At 40.6% G+C, this 18,782-nt stretch overlaps 1 protein-coding gene across 3 annotated transcripts in view; it reads right to left on the bottom strand.

Moving 5' to 3' along the window:
- The window catches only part of MATCAP2 (microtubule associated tyrosine carboxypeptidase 2), a 61,840-nt gene that overhangs the window by 37,069 nt on the left and 5,989 nt on the right, over window positions 1–18,782 (bottom strand). For 2 of the 3 annotated variants that reach the window (XM_064380453.1, XM_064380454.1), the window contains exon 1: window positions 5,537–5,865. In XM_064380453.1, the coding sequence (XP_064236523.1) occupies window positions 5,537–5,561 (25 nt within the window). In that variant the 5' untranslated portion in view covers window positions 5,562–5,865. Of the gene's footprint in view, window positions 1–5,536; window positions 5,866–18,391; window positions 18,462–18,782 lie in introns of those variants that run through there. The other variant, XM_064380455.1, reaches the window with a different exon arrangement.

Here is an 18,782-nt window from a genome sequence, read left to right as displayed (position 1 = left end):
TACTCAGGAGGTTGAGGCAGGAGAATTGCCTGAACCTAGGAGGCGGAGGTTGCAGTGAGCCGAGATCGCGCCATTGCACTCCAGCCTGGGTAACAAGAGCAAAACTCTGTCTCAAAAAAAAAAAAAAAAAAAACCTCAAAAGAAGCCAGGCACAGTGGCACATGCCCGTAGTCCCAGCTATTCAGGAAGCTGAGGCTGGAAGACCACTTGAACCCAGGAGTTTGAGCCTAGACAACACAGCCTAGATAGCCTAGACAACATAGCAAAACCCCAACTCTAAAAAATGAACGAACAAACAAACAAACAAACAAACAAAAACCTCAAATATCTATCAACAGTAGACAGGATGAATAAATTGTGGTATGCTTGTACAACAGAAGACTATACTGCAATGAAAACTGAGGTTGTAAGAAACAATATGTATGTATCTCAGACAATGTTCAGCAAATGACGACAGATCAAAATATTATATAGTGTATCATTCCATCTATCTGTAGTCCAAAAACAGCAAAACTAATTTATGGTATTAGACGTCAGAATAGCAATTACATTTGAGGGAGGAATCATAATTTGGGAGGAGATATCAGGAAACCTACTAGGTGCTAGAAATATTCTCTATCTGTTCTGGGCAATGGTTATGTATGTACAAATTCATTGGGCTGCACATTTAAGACTTGTATACTTTAAGTTACACTTTCATTTTTTTAATGGTGTATAAAAATCAGTATCCTTAAAAACATATTTATTGCTCAATTTGTCTGCAGTATAACAGATAATCTGATAACTATAATATCCCTAAATCCAATAGCAACTAATGTAGTTTATCGACAGTAAGAAAATGAGATGAAAGGTGCTGCTAATGTCCTTCAGGAACTCAGAAACAACTGTACTTCAGGATTCTTAAAAATTTCACAGTCCAAGCTAAGAGCAATTCAGTGTGGCTCTATTAGTAACTTACAATGGGACACTGTTGTTTTGGGGTCAGAAGTAAGTGTGTGTGTGTGTGTGTGTGTGTGTTGTTTTCACAGTTAGAAATATACAGAGTAGTCTAGATACCCTTGATGGTGATGGTTGTGGTAAGAATGAGCATTATACATCATCTAAAATGACACACCAGAAACAAACTTTCCCATGGCTTTCCCTTGGGATGAACAAAACTCCTGACCATGGTCTATGAGGTCACTCTTGGTCAGATCCTTCTGCCTCTGCAGCCTCACCTCACAGTGTTCCTCAATTTCTCCAGTCCAGCTTTCTCTCATTTTGTCCACCCCTCATCCTCACCATGCTCTCTCTGAACATATTTCTTCACATGCTGCTCCCTGTGTCTGCTGGTTCCTTCTGTCCCTCTCTTTGTTAGATTAATACGCATCTTTCAGTTCAAATAGCACCTGGTCAGGGAGCCTTCCTTAACCTTTTCATTTTAGACCCTCATAACACCTTGAATCTCGTCTTTGAAGTACTTATCTTGGGCGCAGATTTATATTTGTTGCATGATGGACTTCCTCAACAATGAAATTATAAGCTCTTTTAGAGAATACATCTGTGTTTTTGCTCATTCACTGTCCTGCTTATGGAAGGATGGCCAGAGAGGTAGACAAGGGAAGATAATATTTGAGAGGAAAGAAAAGGTAAAAGACTTAGTTGTCTGAAGGTTGAGGAAAAAATTATCCTGGGAAGGCAAAAGAAAAATGAAACAATTAGTGAGGCTGAAGACAAGTTTGAATGGTAGGTGCCTGCTGCTGTAGGACAAACAGGACTATGTGCCTAGGTATATTCATACTGTAGGTCCTAACACTGGCCTTAAGACTTTCGTTTCCAGTATTTTAAAACATTCATCTTTGATATAAAAGCACCTCATTTCTGAAATGACTCATTAATCACTTCTTACATCACATACAAAATAAAGCCGATAGGAAGTCATAAATGAACATAATCTTAAATGGTTTCTCACAGCATTTTGTTAATGAATGAACTAGATGTCTTCTATTTTTAAATCAACAAATTTATATTCAAGTAAAATATGATTTTCCCAGGTAAAAATTATTATTTACATACTTGCCTGTGATTAAAAACTTAAAAACCAACACTTGAGCAAACCATCGGATAATGTGACACTGATATTAAAGGAAATCTTGATGTTGGATTTTGTGGCTCAAATCAGTGTATGGTCACTATAATAGTGAGCTGATTTTCCTAGTAATTGAGAACATGGGCTTAAAATGGAGTTGTCTGGTATAAATCTTGGCTCTGTTTATTAATAGCTATAACCTTGACCAAGTTATATAACTTCTTGTGCTATCGTTTCCTTATCTGTAAAATGAGATGATAATAATAATACATACTTCATAGTATTGTTGTAAGGATTTTAAAAGTTAATATATGTGAAGTGCTGAGAACAGCACTGGACTATACATAAGCAGCCTTTGTTAGCTATTATTACTAGTATTACATTAAATGTTATATTCAGCTACTACAGAAACACCACAATGGAAAAATGTAAAAGGGGAAATATTTGGAATCATTAAATTTGGATTCCAAGGCAAATTTCATGTTAATAAGGTAATTAATCTATATTTTAGAATCAAGATTTTAGTGGCTTTAGTATAATAAACCCTCTTTTTTTTTTTTAAATCCCGGAAGCTAAAGTAGAACTTTTTTTTTTTTTGTGACAGAGTCTCAGTCAGTGGCCAAGGCTGCAGTGGCAATCCTGGCTCACTGCAACCTCTGTCACCTGGACTCAAGTGATGCTCCTGCCTCAGCCTCCCAAGTAGCTGGGACTATAGGCACTGGCCACCGTGCCAGTTTAAGTTTTTAAAAAAATTTTTGTTGATATAGGGTTTTGCTGTGTTGCCCAGGCTAGTCTCGAACTCCTGAGCTCAGATAATCCGCCTGCCTCTGCCTCCCAAAGTGCTGGGATTACAAGCATGAGCCACTGCACCCAGCCTGAGAACTTTCTTCTTTAAAAGGCCATGAGAAGTCAAAAAAACCTTTTCTGATTTGATTCTATTTTTAAACAGCATAGATGGTGTACACACCCCTCTTATTTCATTGTACTCCTCCAATCAGCAGTTCCACCAGGATGTTATATTTAGATTATGTTAAATCATGACTAATAAGTCAAAAGTGGGTAAGATATTATATAGGAAGTGATTTCAGAAACAAGTAATTGCTTCATTTCTGAAATATAAAATAATTGGTCTGTTCTATATTTGTAACGACTTTAGAGCTGAAAAAATAATGAACATATTTCCATCAGGACTCTTACCACAAATAATCAAGTTCTGCTAACCAGAAAGAAGAACATCCGTATCTTAGAAATCAATGAATTGTGAGGGAATAACCAGGGGAGAGGAGGGCATGTTTTCAGCTTAACTCTCTTCATAAAGTTTCTAGCTGTCCAAATTGGGTTTTTCCGATATTGTAGTGAAATGCTGGGCACAGGGCTCTAGAATTATTTCAATTAGTTAAGTACTATATAAAAGAAAGGGAGAAAGTAGTCTGAAAAACAACCCAGTTGTTTTTAAAGGAATTGTAAATTAGAGACTTGAATGGCCTGAAATGGCTATTTGAACTTTATTGTACTATAGAAATTCACTGCCAAATTATCTACCTCAGGGTTTGCAACACACAGGGTTGGATTGATAAATGTACCCGCCACCAAATTATGGGAAGGGAAAAGAGACAAGAGGAGTGGGTCACCTACTTTCTAAAGTATCTCTTCTCAAACTTCTAACTCAACACGTTGACATATCAAGAGATCACTATAAATGACTAATTGATCAGAGTATCTACTTTCTAATACTAATATTATTTGTATCTCTACAATGATTGTTACGGTTTGGGGAAATAATTTTAATCAATGTAATTTCTCAATCAAATAATGTGCACTGTGACAGATATTTTTCAAAGTTGTGGTTCTCGTGGAGGAGGAGATGTTGCCCATCCCCTCAAACTGTGATTTTTTAGTTGTCACAATTATGGGATTGGGGCAGAAAACAGTATCCCACAAGGAAGAATTATCTTGTTTAAAGTTAATAATGCTAGGCTGGGTGCAGTGGCTCACTCCTGTAATCCCAGCACTTTGGGAGGACGAGGTGGGAAAATCACCTGAGGTCAGGAGTTTGAGACAAGCCTAGCCAACATGGAGAAACGCCGTCTCTACTAAAAATACAAAAATTAGCCAGGCATGGTGGCACACACCTGTAATCTCAGCTACTCGGGAGGCTGAGGCAGGAGAATCGCTCGAACCCATAAGGTGGAGACTGCAGTGAGCCAAGATCACACCATTGCACTCCACCCAAGGCAACAGAGCAAGACTCAGTCTCAAAAACAACAACAACAAAAAAGTTAATAGTGCTGAGGTTGAGAAACCTTGCTCCACATTTATAAGGTATGGTAGTTTTAAGTAACTTTTGACATTTTGTTTTAAGATGAAAGTAGCATCTACATCAAATCACATTTTTACAAAATCTAATGCCAATTAACCTTTCGATCTTAGATCCTGTAACTATCTATGCTTCCTGTCAACGTAAATAATGAGATACATCGCGGCAATGTCATGATTGCACAAATCAACTCCATATGTTATTATAACATCGAACATGAAACAGTATAAAATTAAGATCATGAATATTTTCACTGGAAAGAGGTTTGGTTTTTCAATTAAAATGCTCGCAGAAAAATAGTCTATTAGGTGCAGCATTGCTTTAAAGTTTAAAATTCTGGTTTTATTTTGGCACTAGTTTGAGGAGTAGGTATTTCCCTTTACTCCGTTGTTCTTTGTCATGATTCTGAACTGCCAAAACCCTGCCTTGCAGAAATGTTTGCGTACAGAATCAAATCCTGGGAAAATGGCCTAGAAAATTGCTCTAATACTATTATGTAAGTTTTTTTTAATGGCTAACACGGATAGCGATTTATAAATAATAAGAGGCAAGTTCTGTGCTCCCAGAGGTTGAACTGAATTTTTAAAAAGGCAGGTAAACTTTCAGACTTTCTGACCTGTGGTCTGTTTAAAGACCCATGTTTTACACTTGGTATAATCCGTACTGTAAAATGGCCCATTAATAATATCAACGCGAAACGTTCTCACTGTTTAAGAATAAAAGCATACACACACAAATATACACAGTATAAACACTGAAATACAGAGATGCGTTCTTTCGCTTAGCTTATTTTTTCTGAACATTCTAGAAAATTATGACGCTTAATCACACACCTAGCGTGTTTTGAAACAGGATTTAACAATCTTTGGATTGTACCTCTGTAGGACTGGCAACCGGTCTATTACAATCTTTTTCACGAGATTCCACAGTATGTACTTACTGATAATAAGTGACGAAAGGAAAAGGAGCCGATTTCTCTCCCCTCCGTAGGTTTTTCCGCGAGCGCCTCCAGCGCGCCCCGCAGGGCTCTGGGCGCAGGGTGGAGTCCCGAGCCGCGCGCCCAGCCCGCGGCTACCTTCACCTGGGCCCAGGGCGACCCGAACCCGGTCCGCTCCGCACCCCTGCCGCGACCAGCCCTTCCCCGCACTCACCCGTCACGCGAATGGACTCCAGCATCGTCCCGCCGAGGCCCGGGGCGGCGGGCTCCGCGGGCGCAGGGGCAAGGACCGCGCAGGAGGCGGGCCGGGCGGCCTCTAGCCTCTGACCCGGGCCTCAGTGGCGGGGCGCGCGGGAGGCGGCTCTCCGCTACCTGGAGCAGGATAAGGAGAGTAAGGGCGGACGAAGACGTGCGGACACCGACAGTGAGCAGCGCTTCCACCAGCCCACAGCTGCTGGAAGGTACACACGGCTGCCCTACGGTGCCCAGCAGCGCTTAGAACCTACCACCGTGACGTGGCCGCTCCCCCGGTTGCTAGGAAACTCCCCCCGGGGTCCGCGCGCGCTGCGCTTCACCGAGCCTGCGTGCCGCTGGGGGAGCTCGTGCAACGAAGGCTGGCGGGCAGCTAGAGAAGGCAGGAGGAACTACAACTCCCGGCGTGCACAGCGCGGGTCCGTACCTCCGGGACTTGTGACTGTGCCCGCTAGTGGCTGGGGTCTCCGACCCGTCGGGTAACACAGGTTGAGTGATCTTTCAGAGACGTTTGTTCACGTTCAAGGGGGACTTAACTCCATGGTGCGCTGTGACACTGGGCCCTAGCTGCAAATAGCAAAGCCAGTCTCCCCGTCCTTCAGCTTACGAAGTGCAGGGAAGCTAAAACACCTTTCGGGTGAGCTAGTAAGAGTGAAAGTACTTGACAGTACTCCAGCATACTATCCTTAATACCGAAATTAACATTTTAGCTTGTGATTCTGCAATTGGTAGGGGCTGAATGTTATTTTCAGTTTATTACTCATTTTCACTTTAGCAAATGTGAAAATGTAATCTTTTACAATAACCATGGGAGGCTGGCTGCAGTGGCTCATGCCTGTAATCCCCACACTTTGGGTGGCCAAGGCCGGTGGATTGCTTGAACCCAGGAGTTGGAGACCAGCCTGGACAACATGGTGAAAAGCCTTCTCTACTAAAAATACAAAAAAATAACAAATTGTGGTGGCGCACTTCTGTAGTCCCAGTTACTTTGGAGGCTGAGGCGGGAGGATTGCTTGAGTTTGGGAGGTGAGAATGCAGTGAGCCATGGCACCACTGCACTCCAGCCTGGGTGACAAAGTCAGCCAAAAAAAAAAAAAAGAAGAAGAAAAAAGAAAAAAAAAAAAAGGCAATGGGAGCGGGAAATGTAGACTAAACCATTCAACAAACATTTTTTGAGACCCTAATGTGTGAAGGTTCTGAGTCAGGCTTTGAGGACATCAAGGGAAATGAAATAAGCCTAGCGGACCTTACAGTCTAGGAGGAGCTAATGAGATAGTGCTGGCAACTATCAGTCTTCAGACAGTTTCATTTTCTCTTCATTCCCAAGGCTGAGGTAGGACATGGAAATAATTGCGATGTGTTTTCAAACTCAGGAAAGTTGAATATCAGAACTGTCAAACTCTGAGAATGACAGACAACTTGTGAGAAACTGTGTCTTTTTTGTCACTTAGGAGAAAACACTGGAAATGTAACTATATCACAAATACTGGATAACCTCACTTCGTATTCTGTCTTCAAACCCTGTGAATACTATCTTCAAAATACATCCAGAATCTAGCCACTAGCTACCACTCTGGTTCAAGCCCAACAACCATCTCTTGTCTGGATTATGGTGGAGTCTTCTAGACAATCTCCCTAGTCCCATCTACCCTCTTTCATACTGTTCTCAGAACTCAGTGACCAGAGTGAACCTGTGAAAAAATCAGATCATGTTGTAAGGCTGGCTGCGCCGCAGGGATTTCGGACACGCCTCCTCCCCTCGCGGGTAGTTCAGACACACCCTCTCCCCTCGCGGGGAGTTCGGACACGCCTCCTCCCCTCGCGGGGAGTTCGGAAACGCCCCCCTCCCCTCGAGGGGATTTTGGACACGCCTCCTCCCCTCGCGGGGAGTTCAGACACACTCCCTCCCCTCGCAGGGAGTTCAGACACGCCTCCTCCCCTTGCCGGGAGCTCGGACACGCCTCTTCCCCTTGCCGGGAGCTCAGACACGCCTCCCGCCCACCCCCAGGAGCCCGGGAAAAAAAGCCCCATCAGGACCTACCTGATACTATTTTGTCCTATCTGGGCCCCACTCCCCTCCATCCGGGTCCCACTCCCCTCCATTTTGTTTCATCCGGGTCCCACTCCCCTCCATTTTGTCCCACTCACCTTGGGCACAGCCAATCGGACGCCTCCACTCCCTATAAAACCCCGTGCCTGAGCGGAGTCCGCGCGACTTCTCCGGCCCCTCCTGTCGGGCCATGGAACCTCGTCCGGGAGCCTGAATAAAACCCCTTGCATTGGATTATTTTCGTGCTGGCCTCAGTTTCTTCGTTTCGTCCTCGGTGAGAACAGACCTTACACATGTCACTCTGTTCAAAACCTTCAGGGCTTCCTTTCCTGTGAAGTCCTTTATGACCTAGCCTCCTGTCACCTCTTTGATCTCATCTCCAACTACTTCCTCCCCCATGGACACACTGGCCTTTTTGATATTCCTCAATTCCAGGCACTATTTCACCTCAAGACCTTTGCAACTTGCAATTCTCCCTGCATAGAATGTTCCTTCCCCAGATATCCACAAGGCTAGCTCCCTTCCTTCCTTCAGGACTTAATCCAAATGTCAACTCTTCGTGAGCCCTTCCCTGGCCACTCTATTTAAATTTCTACTCCATATTTCCTATAGCCCTTCTCTGCTTTATTTTTTTTTTACTTAGCCCTTAACGTTATCTAATTTATTATATATTTTATAGATTTATCATGACTATTGTCTGTCTCCATCCCTAGAATAAAATTTCCACAAGTGCAGTGATGTTTGTTTGTTCACTGCTATATTCCTGCATTAAGAAGAGTGGCTGGCACATAGTAGGCACTCAGTGAATATTTGTGAATTAATGAACAAGTAGACAATAGAAAGTGTGTGCATTTTCAATGATAACTAAAATAATATAGAATTATATCAAATGGACCAGCAGATGAAGAACAAATCTGCTTTGGGTTAAAACACTTGCTATAGGCTGGGCGTAGTGGCTCATGCCTGTAATCCCAGCACATTAGGAGGCACAGGCAGGTAGATCACTTGAGAGCAGGAGTTCAAAACCAGCTTGGCCAACATGGTGAAACCCAGTTTTTACTAAAAATACAAAAAAAATAGCTGGGCATGGTGGCTCATGCCTATAGTCCCAGCTACTCAGGAGGCTGAGGCAGGAGAATCACTTGAACCCAGGAGGCAGAGGTTGCAGTGAGCCAAGATGGCACCATGCACTCCAGCCAGTTGAAATGGGTAACAGAGCAAGACTCTGTCTAAAAAAAAAAAAAAAAAAAAAACTTGCTATAGTAATGAGCAACCAATCTGTTGCATTTGTAAGAGTAGTAATTCTTACAACATATGTCCTAAGGAAAAAGGCTCTAAATGAACCATGCTGTTGGCTTCCTTATATACCCAGAATTCTGAAAGCTGTTTTCCAAGTTTGCTATAAATGCATCTATTACCTCTACAATTTTCTAGTTTTTAAAGTCACTGTCACTGCAGTTTAAGAGCTATTTCTCAAAAAAGAAAGCCTCCTAAAAGATGTTACCAAGTTATATGTTCAGTGTCTGTGCAGAGTTTACTCTCAATGCTTTTACTAAAGTATATTTAGTCACATTGTCCATTTTCATTATATTTCAAGTAACCAAGATATACATTACTTCTTCATTCCACAGGTATCTATTTAAATAGAAGACACTGGGCTTGCTGTTTTTAGAGTACATAACAAAACATGATACCTATCCTCAAGGAACATCCTGAGTAGTAAGGAAGATTTTCTATAATATACATATATGTGTGTGTATATATGTATATATATATGTACATGTATACATACATATAAACATTAAAAAATGTGTATTCTAATTTCAATATTTTATTAAACTTAAGAATTCCAAAAATAAGCAAATTTGATGCCTCTGTAGTTAGCCTACCTTGAATATTATTTCATTCTTTACTTTTATAATTATTTTTATGTTCACCCTACCAATACTTTCTTGTGGATCATTTTGATTCTAAATATCTTTAATGATAAGTACCATATAAAGGTATATCAATGTAATCAAAATATATTTTTTCTATTTATTTTTATTTTTTTAAAACGGGGTTTCACCACGTTGGTCAGGCTGGTCTTGAACTCTCGACCTCAGGTGATCCGCCCGCCTTGGCCTCCAAAGTGCTTGGATTACAGGCATGAGCCACCACGCCCGGCCATCAAAATATTTTTTAAAATTTCTCTGTGTATTATTGAAGCATTCTTGCTAACAAATTCATGAATACAAAGAGTTTATCTAATTTCCTATAAAACTTGTACTGTTATCAGCTCCTTTTACTATTCCTAGCTATGCAATTATTCATCCTCATCAAGCTTTGTGCATCTGCTTTGTTAATTACTGATTCGTGCTGTGCCTGCTTAGTGTTTCCATTGGGTTCAGCGTCTGCAGCTGTCCAGTTTGCTGCTTTTGAGTCAGCATTGTTTTTACATTATCAACAAGAACAATGAACAATCTCATCTTTCTGAGAAATTTTCCTTTATACCTGTTTCTACATTAACCATTAATATTGAGATAAGATGATCGACTTGATTATGTTACTGCTCCATTTTTAGAGCACTAATTTCAAGATCAAGTTAGGAATTTATTAAAACTGCTTTTATTTATTTTATTTATAGATTTATTTATTTATTTATTTTGAGATGGAGTTTTGCTCTTCTTTTTGCACAGGCTGGAGTGCAATGGCGTGATCCTGGCTCACTGCAACCTCCACCTCCCGGGTTCAAGTCATTCTCCTGCCTCAGCCTCCTGAGTAGCTAGGATTACAGATGTGCACCACCACACCTGGCTAATTTTGCATATTTAGTAGAGACAGGGTTTCACCATGTTGGTTAGGCTGATCTTGAACTCTTGACCTCAGGTGATCTGCCTACCTCGGCCTCACAAAGTGCTAGGATTATAGGCATAAGCCACCACCCTGGCCATTAAAACTGCTTTTAATAATTTATGTTTATCTTTAAGGATGCCCTTTACCCTTTTTAAAGTTTTACTAAACTTTAATTTTTCAATAATAACCAAAAATGCCATTGCAGTTGTCTTATTGAAATATACTCACTGTCCTTTTACGGTCATCTTTATGTATTCTAGAAGCATTGTATTGTGGATCATTTTGACTAATGAATATCTGTAGTGATGATTTCCATTTAGTTTTAGATTTAAAATAATAGAAAAATAGGTGTTTTGATGGAAATATTGTTATTTTATGTGTGGCGGGATTGTTATGTTATGGATAAAGAACTTATTTATTTCATTTTTGGTGGGGGGACAGGGCCTCACTCTGTCGCCCAGGCTGGAGTACAGTGGCACGATCATGGTTCACTGCAGCCTCAACCTCCCAGGCTCAGGTGATACTCTTAACTCAGCCTCAGCCTCAGCCTCTTGAGTAGCTGGTACTACAAGAATGTGCCACCAGGCTAGGCAAATTTTTTTTACATTTTTTTGTAGAGATGGGGTTTTGCCATGTTGCCAGGCTGGTTTTGAACTCCTGGACTCAAGCAATCTGCCTGCTTTGGCCTCCTGAAATGCTAGGATTACAGATGTGAGCCAGCACAGCTTGTCAATAACTATTTTTTTATGTTGTCAGTAACTTGTTTAACTACTCATGTTAATCTGTATCTTCTTTTTACATAGTAGAACAGATGTTGACAAATGTTTATTTACTATTCATAAGTTGATGGAGTTTTGATATAAAAAAAGTAAGTTAAACCATCTGATTAATAAAAGAAGATCATTTTCTTTTTAGAAAAAAAAGATCAACATCCTCCTTGTTAAAGACTCAGGAGAGGTTTGATCATTTGCCTTGATAGGGGATAGATGCTAGTAAAGACCAAAAAAGAAGAGAGAGGTGATAAAGTCTGGACAAGGCTGACAGAAAGTGTTGCTACTGGGAGAAAACTATACTATTTTGCTTTTTTATTTTTTTTCAGAGACAGGGTCTCATTCTGTTGCCCAGGCTGGAGTGCAGTGGTGTGATCATAACTTCTGGGCTCAGGCAGTCCTCCCACCCTGGCCTCCCAAGTACCTGGGACAACAGGCACTTCTTGTAGAGATGGGATCTTGCTTTGTTGCCCAGGCTGGTCTCAAATTCCTGGCCTCAAGCAATCCCCTCTGTCTCCCTCTGTAGCCTCTCAAAGTACTGGGATTACAGTTGTCAGCCACCACACCCAGCTTATAATACTTCACTTTCTATAGCAGAAGTTCATTTTTTTGAGAGCATATCACGCTTGCAACTGAAAAAAAAAGTTTAATTTCTTAAAAAGAAGTTTTTATCTTATTAACTAAAAAAATGAATTAGAACATTATATTTACTTACTTGTAAGTTTCAGCTGAGAGCTTAAAAAATGGGGAGGGAAGCTTCTGCAGTCTGCCATTATAAAAGAATAGAGGAACTCTAGTTGCAATACCTCAGATTCTGATAAGCATTACCAGAAGCCTCAGGGAAAACTATAAACAATGTTTCTCCATTCATAAAAGAAGAGAGAGAGAGAGAAAAGAAATCTAGGAAATAGTTGGTAGAATTGGCTTTTCTTTGGCTTTAAAAAAATTTCAGCAAAGTTTGAATGCTTTCAGAACATCTGTATCAAGAGAATGGAATGTTTTGCAGCATATCTATATTCAGGAGAATGAAAAGCATTAAGTTGAAGCCAAATAAAAGAATGCTTTGTGAAATGCCTCTGCCTTTTTACCTCAATGAAATAGAACAGCACAAAAAACCTGGGAAACACTGTGATTTTTAAATATGTGTAAGTGCTTTTTTGATGTTTGTTGGAAATGATTTAGGAAGGAGGGATGTTTTCTAATCAGCCAAAAACCTACTACTCTTACTTATATTTTGGATAAACCAAGATGTACATTAACTTACTCCTTCCACAGATATTTAAATTCCTATTATATACAAGGTAAAACGATGATGAAAAAGATATGAAACCTACCTTCAAATAACTTATCGATGGTGTGTACATACATATGTAAAAACGATGGCTGGGTGCAGTGGCTCACATCTGTAATCCCAACACTTTGGGAGGCTAAGGTGAGTGAATCACCTGAGGTCAGGGGTTCGAGACTGGCCTGGCCAACATGGTAAAACCCTGTCTCTACTAAAAATACAAAATTAGCCGGGCATGGTGGTGCATGCCTGTAATCCCAGCTACTCGGGAGGCTGAGGCAGGAGGATTGCTTGAACCCTATGGGCAGAGATTGCAGTGAGCTCAAATGGTGCTACTGCACTCCAGCCTGGGCAATAGAGCAAGACTTCATCTCAAAAAAAAAAAAAAAAAAGCAATAAAAATGATGTACATGCATCAATCAGTCCTTTAGCATATACAACGGGGATGCTGGGTTAAGTAAATGAGCGTCCCAGTCTTCATGGAACTTATGATATATTGGAAGAAAAAACAACAACCAAGTTAACAAATGATATAATTTCAGATACAGATAGGTGCTACAAAGTACAGCAAATCAGGAAAATAAGCTAGATAATAGGTAACTTGGAGTGATCAGAAAAGGCCTCTGAGAAAGTACCTTTGAGCTGAGACTTGAATAAGTGTCAGCCACTTGAAGAATAACAGTCAGAATTTCCAGAAGATGAGCGTTCTAGGCAAAGGGAATTGCAAAGCCAAAAGCCCTGAGATCAGAATGAATTGGCATGATCCTGAACCCATGTGAAAGTCAGTGTGGTTGAAGTCTAGTAAGCTGGGGGAAAGCGAGTAGGAGAAAAGAGGTAGGCAGGGGCTAGGGAAGGGAGTTTAGACTTTATTTTTTATTCTTTTTTAGTTTTTTTGTAGAGATGGGGTCTTACTATGTTGCCTGGGCTGGTCCAGGACTCCTGGCCTCAAGCAGCCCTCCCACTTCAACCTCCCAAAGTGTCAGGATTACAGGTGTTAGCTACCACACCTAGCCTAGTTTGGATAGCATTCCAAGTACAATCATAAGTCACTGGAGGATTTGAGGATTTTATTATATATATATATATATATATATATATATACACACACATATTTTTTTTTTTTTTTTTTTTTAAGACACGGTCTCACTCTGTCACCCGGGTTGAGTGTGGTGCTGAGATTACAGCTTACTGCAGCCTCCATCTCCTGGGCTGAAATGATCCTCCCTCCTCAGACCCCTGAGGTAGCTGGGACTATAAGCATGAGTCACCATACATAGCTAATTTTCTTTTTTTTGTGTGTAGAGTTAAGGTCTCACTACATTGCCCAGGCTGGTTTTGAACTCCTGGACTCAAGTGATGCTCCTGCCTTAGCCTCCCAAAGTGCTGGGATTATAGGCATGAACTACTGCACCTGGCCCACTGGAGGATTTTAAACAGGGGAGTGACATGATATGATTTATGTTTTTAAAAGCTTGCATTGGCATCTCTGAGGACAATAAATAAGAATTTGAGAGTAGATGCATGGAGACCAAGTAAGAGGCTGTTGGAGTGGGCTAAGTGAGAGAGTGGTGATGGCTTTGAGTGGAATGGGAGCTGAGGAGGGGAAGAGAAGAAGACTCGGGATCTATGTTTTGGAAGTAGAGTTGATCAGCAGGTTAGTATGTGAATGGGGTAGAAAGAGTGGAAGGAGGAATTAAACATGACTTCTAGGATTTTGGCTTGAGCAACTGGGTAGATAGTTGAAATGGAGAAGACTGGAGAACAAGTTTAGTGGGGAAATTCTATTTTGGATATGTCATGTTTAATATGCCAGTTGATATCTAAGCCAAGATTGTTTTTTGAGAGAGGGTCTTGCTCTGTTACACAGGTTGGAGGGCAATGGCTCAAACATGGCTCAAATTCCTGCCTCAGCTATCTATGTAGCTGGGGCCATAGGCACATCAAGCACACCAGGCTAAGTTTTTGGTATTTTGTAGAGATGGGGTCTCACTCTGTTGCCCAGGCTGGTCTCAGACTCCTCTGCTCAAGCAATCCTTCCATCTTTGCCTCCCTAAGTACTGGGATTATAGGCGTGAGCCACAGTACCTGGTCCCCTGAGTCAAGATTTCAAATAGGCAGTTGGATTTAAGAAGTCAGAGCTCAAGGAAGAGACCAGGCTAGATAAATAAATTTGGGAGCCATTACTACATGGATGGAATTTTTAAGTCAGTGGGGTACATAGGCAGACAAGAGCATTCTGGGAAGAATTTAGAGTTCTCAGTTATTTGGTTATGGGGTAGAGGAAGAAGAACCAGCAAGGTTTTATCTATCTATCTATCTATCTATCTATCTATCTATCTATCTATCTATCTATCATCTATCTATCTATCTACATCTACATATGAAGAAAGTAACATATACTATGTAACTATAACTATGCATGTGTGTGTCTGTGTATGTACATATATATACCTATATACATATATATGACTTTTTTTCTGAACTGTTTTAAGAGTAGCTTATAGACATGATATCCTTTTCCCCCAAACACTTCAGAGTATGTATGTATATATGTAAATATATATGTGTATATATACAGTCATGTGTCACTTAATAATGGCGATATGTTCTGAGAAAAATGCATCACTAGGTGATTTCATCATGGTGGGAACATCACAGAGTGTACTTACACAAACCTAGATGGTATAGCCCAGGCTACAAACCTGTATAGTATGTTACTATACTGAATACTGGAGGTAACTGTAACACAATGGTAAGTACACACACACACACACACACACACACACACACAGAGAGAGAGAGAGAGAGAGAGTGAGAAACAGAGAATATGAAGACAATGTAGTAAAATGTTGCTATATTGGGACTCTGGATGATTCCTGGAATCCAAAACTCTTTGTTCCACTTTTGCTTTCTCTCTCTATGTGTGTACCTGTAAACCTTTCACAACTCTTCTGTTAGTCTGAAATAATGTCAAAATAAAGTGGTGCAAACTGAGTACTAAGGTGGAAGATGACCTCACTCTGGTCTAGGTCAGAAATCTTGTAAGACATAATATTCAGCTGGATTTGTATTTAGAAATTCAAAGGTGATAGGCAGGACATTTTGCTAGTGGGAGTAGCATGAGAATGCCATAGAGGTGGCAAACAGCAGGGTTTGTTCAGGGAATGAATAGCAAGTGATTCTCTGATTCAAATGGATTCTGATTCAAATGATTCAAATGGATTCTGAGCAACATTAACAGTCCAGTGGGATAAATTTGAAATGGAATTGGCTCAATTTCTTGTCTTTTTCTGGCAATGTTGAGCAAGCCAGGAAAACAGAAAAAAGAGAAGGTCAGAGATGAGCAAGTTAAATACAGCAAGAAGGACAAGAGACCAAGGAGAATGGTATTAAAATAGTTTCTCTTGACATTGGGCTGGGACGAAACAAGTGAGGCTTAAAGGAGGATGCGTTGTATTTGGGAAGAGATGCAGGAAAGGCCAATGACGGGCTCTGGAAATCTTAGACTAGTCACAGTCTTGTTCCTCATCTACTATTTTAAGGAGCTGGATTAAGTGATCTGTAAATTCCCTAACAGCTCTAAGGTTTTGTTTTGTTTTGAGATGAAGTCTCACTGAGTAGCCTAGGCTGGAGTGCAGTGGCGCCATCTCAGCTCACTGCAACCTCTGCCTCCTGGGTTCAAGTGATTCCCCTGCCTCTAACCTCCTGAGTAGCTGGGATTACAGCTGCGCCCCACTGCACCCAGCTAATTTTATGTATTTTTAGTAGAGACAGGGTTTCACCATGTTGGCCAGGCTGGTGGTTTTCTTTTCTTTTGTTTTAAAGTCCCTTTCTCTTGGCCTTCTTTTCAAAATAGATTGAGCACTTATGAGGCATGTGGCCTCATAGAAAAGGGTATGGTAGGAGGTCAGGGTTAACACCTGGGTATGGCTATAAAGCCCATGCTATAATATTTTCAGTTTGGGCCCAAAGCTGAAAAAGGAGAATGAACTGAAGGTTAGGACTGAAAGGGAGAGGGGAGGGGACTTTCAGGTTTAGGAGGAGTGAGCAGCAGTGAAGAGATAAGGAGGCAAGATTAGAATCAGGAGACCAGGTTTGGGGTTTGAAATCTTGGAGCTGGAGCATTTCCAAGTGTTGATTAGAGTCCATGTGTGGTCATACATGTGGGTGGATGAGAAGGGAGGAGGGGGTCAGTACCGTTGGAAGGTTTGAGGAATGGTGAGGTCAGAGTATAGGAAGGAGGCTAGGTGTGGTGGCTCATGCCTGTAATCTCATCACTTTGGGAGGCCAAGGCAGACAGATTATCTGAAGTCAGGAGTTTGAGACCAGCCTGGCCAACATGGTGAAACATCCTGGCCAACATGGTTGCTCAGAATCCATTTGAATCATTTGAATCAGGATCCATTTGAATCAGAGAATCACTTGCTATTCATTCCCTGAACAAACCCTAAAATACAAAAAATTAACCTGGCATGGTGGTGGACACCTGTAATCCCAGCTACTCGGAAGGCTGAGGCAGAAGTTGCTGTGAGCTGAGACAGTGACACTGCACTTCAGCCTGGCAGCAGAGCAAGACTCTGTCTCAAAAAAATAAAAATAAAAATAAAAGGAAGGAGATTGTGGTCTGGGAGAATACATGAGCAAACAGCAAACATTTCTTAAGGGCCTATTCAGTGCCAGGCATGAATGGGACTGAGGAAGACTGTGGAGGGGTCAGACTGTGAGAAGCAGGAAAGAGGAGAGTGAAAGTAGATGTCTGAACCCCAACATTTGGAAGGATTAATGAAAGAATAAATGAACCCTGGATCTGGAAATAGTATGTGAGGAGAACTTTTTGAAGTGTTTAGAAAATCAGTAAATTCATGACAGACATCAATGGAGTGCAATGAACCTGTTACATTCTCTTTTATCAAATTTAAGAAGATTTGTGGCCGGGCGTGGTGGTTCATGCCTTTAATCCCAGCACTTTGGGAGGCCAAGGTGGGCGGATCACCTGAGGTCAGGAGTTCAAGATCAGCCTGGCCAACATGGTGAAACTCCGTCTAAAAAAAAATACAAAAACTAGCTGGGCATAGTGCGGGCACCTGTAATCCCAGCTACTTGGGAGGCTGAGGCAGGAGAATCATGGGAGGCAGAGATTATAGTGAGCAGAGATTGCACCACTGCACTGGGTGACAGAGCAAGACTCTGTCTCAAAAAAACAAACAAAAAGATTTGTAAAATGTCTGTTTGCATGGGAGAAAAATTTAAGATGTTATATTTGATGTTCAATAAGGGGACTCTGCTATTCAGGAAACACTGGCTGCTGTTATTTCTGTAATATTTAAGAGTGATTTCTATGGTATCAATAAAAAATTAAGTTTTGTAAAAATAACTAAGAAATCTAGATATGGAAAAGTTATCAATATAAAAAGTATAGTGTGATAAGTATGTAAAATAATTCTTCCTCTTTATGAAAAGATTTACTGTAGTCCTTTAAATATGAATTCTCTTAATATCCTTATTAACCATGTGAGAAAATAAAAAGGAGATTAAAGTTGTATGCATTTTGAGATTAGTCTATTGAATAAAGGAGTTACACCTGTAGCTGCACTGGTTTTTGGAAACAATATAATATGTTCAGAAAGCACCATACGTTTATACTCACTCTGGAATCTGAAACATCTTCATCAATTAAATTAGAAAAAAAAATCTATTTGACACTAAGAATCATTAATAGTAGAGATTAGTACCATTAATCATTAATCATTAATAATAGAGAGTAGTAACAAGTAAAATAGCCCTTTTCAATAACATATTGATAACATCCTTTTATGGTTCTTGTTTCTTCGTTATAATAAATGTGTAAGAGAAGTGGCCCTTTAGCCAGATAACCTGAAGTAGAGAACTTGAGTTTAGTTTTTCTTGCCACTGCCTTATGATTAAGTCTTTGCCTTTTCTCTCCCTGTAAAAATAAAAAGATTTGTGTTATTGTATTACTTTGTGAATCAAATGAGAATGTGTGTGACTGTATTTAAAATTTTTTTTTATAAATATGCAGCATTTGAAGGGGCCTTGTTGCAGTCCATGCTTTAAAACGTTTGTGTTTTTCAGCTCTTTTATCAGCGATTTTATCTGCAAAAGACATGATTATTATTTCCTTTGGTATTTTTTGTTTGTTTGTTTGTTTGTTTGTTTTTTTGAGACGGAGTTTCGCTCTTGTTACCAGGCTGGAGTGCAATGGCGTGATCTCGGCTCACCGCAACCTCTGCCTCCTGGGTTCAGG

Source organism: Aotus nancymaae, unplaced genomic scaffold (assembly GCF_030222135.1).
Source record: "Aotus nancymaae isolate 86718 unplaced genomic scaffold, 86718_ANA_hifiasm-v0.15.2.pri h1tg000025l, whole genome shotgun sequence".
NCBI lineage: Eukaryota > Metazoa > Chordata > Mammalia > Primates > Aotidae > Aotus > Aotus nancymaae.
The sequence above is the reverse complement of the archived record's forward strand: the minus strand, read 5'-3'. Positions and strand labels throughout refer to the sequence as shown.